The 6,192-nt window shown below is 44.9% G+C and overlaps 2 protein-coding genes across 2 annotated transcripts in view; one reads left to right on the forward strand and one right to left on the reverse strand.

Annotated features, from left to right (window-relative positions):
* LOC103621592 (T-complex protein 1 subunit zeta) overlaps positions 1-6,192 on the reverse strand; it is a 19,447-nt gene that overhangs the window by 12,365 nt on the left and 890 nt on the right. The gene's annotated exons all lie outside the window — the stretch shown is intronic.
* The window catches only part of PSPH (phosphoserine phosphatase), a 4,585-nt gene continuing 295 nt past the window's right edge, over positions 1,903-6,192 (forward strand). Inside the window, exons 1-4 of the mRNA XM_008640354.2 lie at positions 1,903-2,231; positions 2,900-3,034; positions 4,573-4,718; positions 5,429-5,577. Of these exons, the coding sequence (XP_008638576.1) occupies positions 2,011-2,231; positions 2,900-3,034; positions 4,573-4,718; positions 5,429-5,577 (651 nt within the window). The 5' untranslated portion in view covers positions 1,903-2,010. The remainder of the gene's footprint in view (positions 2,232-2,899; positions 3,035-4,572; positions 4,719-5,428; positions 5,578-6,192) is intronic.

The raw sequence follows: 6,192 nt of genomic DNA on the forward strand, positions 1-6,192 counted from the left end.
AACGCGTGTTTGGAGAGATAACGTTTCTCTGGGAGAGATTAAAGACCTGTATCCAGACCTAAATTCCAGGTTGTCACCGAGCAATCACGTCACAGAGCAGTGTCCCGACATGGTGACATTGCCTCATGGTGTGGCAGTGTTGCAGTGCAGCCCCAGGTGAGGCAACGATGGCTTTGCATAAGAAGGGCTCGGTGCTGGAACACCATGACGCCAATGTCACGCCCCAGGGATGCCTGCCCTGGAATCACAGCCCTGCTGCTTGGAAAACCAGGATATTTCACTGCAAACACAAACACAGCCCTCTGCAGTCCATGGCAAGTCAAGGCTAAAGCAAACGTGGAATTCACGTGTCACCTGCCCAGCCACTGCCAAGCCTTACCTCAGGACTGGCCTCGGTCCACCAAGCCTTACCTCAGAACTGGGCTCTGGCACAGGGAAGTTTTGATGTCCATGGCCACTTTTCTTTTATGTGCTGTGCTGATGGCTTATGACTATTTTTCTTACATGTCCAGTGCAGTCTTTGTAGAAAAAAATAAAACCCCACATGGCCTGCAGCAAATAATCCTTTAGTCGTGATCCTAAGGCTAGACTGGAGTTTAATGGTGTGTCCATGCACCGGTGGCAGAGTTCTGCCAAACTGCAGTCCAGAGGTGCTCTGTAAAAGCCCTTTTCTGGGATAGCTCCTCTATTGCCACACACTCCCCTCAAGGGTAGCAGAAAAGCCCCCACAAAAAAGTCCTGTCTGATGGCTGCCTGTACCTTTCACGTCGCTTTGTGTCTCTGTTCCTTGCTCATTCACATCTCCCTGTTTGTCAGACAGAATCTCTCCTACAGACACAGCTCCTGGCTATCACAACAGGTTTCACCACTCAGGCTGGGTGGTTTTGTTTAGACAGATTTCCACCTTTCTGGAGCATTGTCTTTTATTCCACGCACAAGAGCAGATGAGAGAGGCGTGTGTTCTACGTTTGTAGTGCTGATGGTAATTTCTCATAAAGCCTTTTGTATCCCAATATTCACCACATCCTGGGACAGAACCCAAAGGTTCTTGTTCCTGCTTTGACCATTAGTAAGAGGAAAACAAAAAATGAAAGGATATAAAGACATCCATAATTCTTAAGAATGTGCTGTTGTTTTTCCCCCATCCCAGAAAAAGAACCTGAAACCCAGATCAATCATACAGGACATGTTCTGAGAGATGTCTGAGAGATTAGAAGAAACAAAAACTTTTAGAAAAATCTGGGAAGTGAGATAAAAATGAAGCTGTTGTTTGTGTCGAAATGTAGATTAGTAAATAGTAAAATCCACACTGAATTAGTTCCCCTATGAGAGGATGAAGCACAAGGTGAGTAGGGGTGAATAAGAAGATACTTAACTCCTCAAGTGCTCAACATATTGAAGTGGACAGATCTAAAAGGGAAGAAAATAAACTTTTGAGAGGGACTGTTACGGAAAATGTGATGTCTTGATGGGTTGAGTGAAGTTCTCAAAGGCCAAGGGTTTGATGGATTTTATGAAAGGCTAATCCCCAATGCTAATAGCCTGATCTTTTATTAATGAGGATGTAGGAGAGGATCTAACCCTTTATGCTTTAGGGACAACCACTCATTGATAGGTTTAGGATAGTTTGCAATCAGTCCTTAGGGCCTGGGTGTCCTGCAGCAACCATTGTGACACCCCAGCCTGGGACAGATGAGAAATCAAGACCCACCTGAGATGAAACAGAACCCTGCAATCCCACACAGCACTTGGCAGCCCGGTGCCTCAGCCAATGCCAAGGATTACAACCTTGAACCCGTGAACATCAATGGGCTGAGGCAGCAGGGAGCAAATCAGCAGCTGCCCAGGCCTCCACGGCCCACCTGGAGCACAGGGTGACCATCAGTAGGCAGCAACAGCTGGGAGCAAATCAGCAGCTGAGCCAGACCTCCACCGCCATTCCCCCTGGGATAAAAGCTGGCGACCAGGCTGTGCTCGTCCCTTCTCGCACGCATCAGAGCAGCAGCACCAATGGCTCAGGAAACAGTGCACTACTCCCACTCAGAGAAAGACTTCATCTTGTCTCCTCACAGTAAGAAGGCTACCAAAAGGATGGCATCCCTCATGGAGCTGAAGGAGATCTTCCGCAGCGCCGATGCCGTGTGCTTCGACGTGGACAGCACCGTCATCAGGGAGGAGGGCATCGATGAGCTCGCCAAGTTCTGTGGGGTCGGGGATGCCGTGGCAGAGATGTACGTATGGCTGGGGGGAGCTCGGACAGGGGCAGGCAAAAATAGCCACAGATAAGATTAATCTGTGATAATGAATTTATCATTCCCGGTCATTTGATTCAATCGTAGGTTACTGCAGTTGAAAAAGGGGTTGGGGTAATAAGTGGAGTTGATGCGTGATGAAGTAACTTGTTTGGGAATTGTGAGGCCACCCAACAAAACTGTACTGGCATAAATTCTCCAGTGATAGTTTTGATAGACTGAGAGCAGCCCTCATCATTAAACTCAGCTAAGCACTACCAAACACTGTTATGGACCAGCAAACCTTACCATGAGATGGAGGAGAGGGGACAGCTCTCCCAACCCATCTCTGAGGCTGGGAAACAGCACACGTTGAAGCTTGTAGCAAAAGCTCTGGTAAATTCAGAGAAGGGCACCTGAGCTGCAGCTCAGGAATATGGTCCCAGTATGGCATCCCAGAAAGAATGGAGCCATTTTCCTTTGCCTCCCTGGTTCTCCCATCCATGGAGATCTCCTTCCAGTGGATGCCACCAATCTTTTAGCTCAGTATAATCTCCAACCTCTGCTCTCTTACCTGGTTCCTTGTCATTCTTTGTTATTGCTCTGTTGCTGGGAGAAGCCTCAGCTTGTGAAGTGTCACTGATTTGGTTTTTTGGCTGTCCCCTCAGGACCCGCAGAGCCATGGGTGGCACTGTGACATTCAAGGCAGCTCTAACAGCACGATTAGGTCTCATCCGGCCCTCCTATGAACAAGTGCAGAAATTAATATCTGACAACCCACCTCAGCTAACTCCAGGAATAAGGTAAGAATTTAATTTTTTTTTTTTTTAAGTATTCAGGAAGCAGATAGAATAAATAAACCAAATTCTGTGTCATCAGTGATGCTGTAAGATCACAGAGCTGGTTTCCTGCTCCATCTCCATGCTGGATGTGTACCAAGCTTGGATCAGGAGCCTGACTTAATGGCAAGTGGTTAACAACCCATGGAAAAAGAAAAGTCTTAGATATCACCTGGCACCTTGGCTGGCAAGCTCAGATCCTGGCTTGAGGATTAAATGGGCGTGGGAAAGAATCTGTTCAATCACTGGTTTTTCAGGGGTGATGGGACTGGGAGGAGATTTAATACCTCCTTAAATTTGGTCTAGTCTGCAGCTCTTTTACCTCTCTCTGACTCCCCTCAGTGCAGTCACACCCCTGGCTCAGTTTAGGGCATCCTTTGCTCAGAGCTACTCATTCTGAACTCTCTAAAAACACTAAAAACCTCTTGTATTAAGCAAACACACATAAATACATGTATTCATTCATCCTGAGGTTTGGAATGACCATTAACTATTTAAACTGAAAAGCTCTGGGGATTTTTTTCCCCCTATTCAAATTGTTTCCGACAATTGAAAATAATTTCTTTACTACAAAATCTGACCATAGCTTCAAGTCTAAAATATTTTTAGTATATAACAGGAATTGAAGATGATACTGTGCTTGTATTTTGTCTTTTTTCTGTAGAAGACAGAGCAAGAGGTAATGACAAAGAGAACATTGTTTCCTTGTTCAGGATCATGTGATTTTCCTTTTCAGTCCTTCCTTTTCTTCCTCCTTTTCAGTCCTTCCCTTTTCTTCCTCCTTTTCAGTCCTTCCCTTTTCTTCCTCCTTTTCAGGCCTTCCCTTTCTTCCTCCTTTTCTGTGTGTCCTGCTTTGAGCCTCTGCTTTGCTTGTCAGTCTTTAGTGTTTCTGCTCTTGCTGCTACCACTTCCTTGCTCCCCTTGCTGCAGGCTGATCTTCCTGCCTCCAGAGCCAAATCCCTCAAACTTTTCACTGCCTTCAAGTCCTGCTGACATGAACTGGGGCCACAAACTTCTCTTTTTGATTCCTTTTCTGTAGCTGGTGCCCTCTTCTAAAGATGGCATCGATGTCCAGCATCTGGTGAACCAGCCCTGAGCTAGAAAACATTTGCACTTTGCACTTTTCAGCCAACTTTTTGCATTTTGGAGCAGTGGCTTTATCTCACATTCCCTGCTTTTTGCTGCATTCCAGATTCATTTTCTTGCTGTTGTTTTACTTCAGAAAAAAAGTCTGAACTGGATCTGCTCTCGCTTGTTCAAGGGAACTAATGTGAAAGTGGAAAGAAAACATTTTTAGGGAGTGCTTGTTTTTGAGGAATTAAATGATGGCTTTGTCTAGCTCTTTGCAGCCAGGTGTGTGCACAAACAGAGGGAAAGAAGGAAAAGCTTTGGGCAGCAGAGATGGATGGAGCTGGAAAGCAGCACACACCCAAACTAAGCTGGACTAGCACAGAGCCTGGTTTAGGAAGGATTTATTTGACCTTTGTGCTCTCTCTTCTCAGGGAGCTGGTGAGCAGACTCCACCAACGAGGGGTTCAGGTGTTCTTGGTCTCTGGGGGGTTTCAGAGCATTGTGGAACACGTGGCCTTGCAGCTGAACATTCCCACAGCAAACGTCTTTGCCAACAGGCTCAAGTTCTACTTCAATGGTGAGAGTCCCCTCAAATCTCCTTTCTTTGCTAATTAATGGCACTTTTTTGGTTCCCACTGTCAGATATTGGGTAGCAGGCACTGTGCTGTTATTAATGCAGCTAATTGCAAGCAGGAAAATTACAAAACCTTACGAAAAAGCAGCTCAGGTAATTTTCAATGTAAAAAATAGAGCTGCAGTTACTTTTTAATTGTTGTGCCAAAGGTAAAACTTGTTACAGCTGCTGAGAGCAGAGTTTCATTTTCTCCTGCTCCTTCAAGCTAAAAGAGTTCCTTACACTGAGCTGCTCTCACAAACCTCCCTTTCAGTGGCTTTTTGTAGCAGAGCTGCTCTGGATTTTAAGCTAGAGTGCCCAAGCAGAGCTGTAGTTAGTGAGGTTGTTCCTTACTCAGGGCTTCCTACACTGTGTCTGCATCATCCTGGATGCTGCTTTTGGGATGTTCACACCAGAGTGGCTGGGAATGGATCTGTACCACTGCCCTGACAGGTTTCTGTTTTTCTCTGAAAATGTCTCTATTTTTCTTTGAAAATCCCTCCACTGAAGACTTAGGTGAAATCCCAGTCTTAAACTTACCTTGGAATTATTTATTTGGGACGCTGTGAGGTTTACAGGACTGCATGCAATGAAGTGAAGACCACAGGCAGAGATATTTCTTCATTTCCAAGAAAATATCTGTATTTCCAGCTTGTCCTTCCATTGTTTTCTAGGAGAATATGCAGGATTTGATGAAACACAACCAACAGCTGAATCAGGGGGGAAAGGAAAGGTTATCAGTCATCTGAAAGAACAGTTCCATTTCAAGAAAGTGGTTATGATTGGAGATGGAGCTACAGACATGGAAGCCTGCCCCCCTGGAGTGAGTATTGCAGAAATCCTGAATTCCTTCTGAGCAAATCCTTTGGGGAAAAACAAGAGTGAGGTTTGGATTCTTTAATTAAAAAAAAATAACAGAAAGACAACTTTTATAGATGTTCCAGGGGAGAGATTTTAATTGCATCTTCCCCTTCAGCTCCTTTCCCCACACAAAAGTCCCCCAAATACCCCAAAGCAGCTCAGGATTTGTTGAATGCTTTCCACCTCAAGGCAAAAAAAAAAAAAAAAAGAAAAAAAAAAAAAAAAAAGCTGGCAGTGGAAATTTTAAACCCTGCACTTTCACTGCAGGGGGTTTGGTGAGATGTAGAAATGATGATTGCTCTGGTTAATGATTGAGGACAGCGTTAATGTTTGCTTTTGGTATCTCTCAGATGAGGTAAACAGAGGTAAGATAAACAGCAGAGGGGTAATTGTGGGATGCTCGTGCATGATCCAGTGTTTACTTGCTCTTGGATGGTATTGCATCACATTTGCATCAGATTCTCAGTAAAATCTCACCTCTGAACAATCTGGAAGCTATAAGGAACTGAGAAAAACTCCAGTAACCAAAGTGCTGCAGAATTAATGGTCAATAAATCTGAAAAGCAAACATGCAAAG

The sequence above is a fragment of the Corvus brachyrhynchos genome, unplaced genomic scaffold (assembly GCF_000691975.1).
Source record: "Corvus brachyrhynchos isolate BGI_N302 unplaced genomic scaffold, ASM69197v1 scaffold99, whole genome shotgun sequence".
Classification (NCBI taxonomy): domain Eukaryota; kingdom Metazoa; phylum Chordata; class Aves; order Passeriformes; family Corvidae; genus Corvus; species Corvus brachyrhynchos.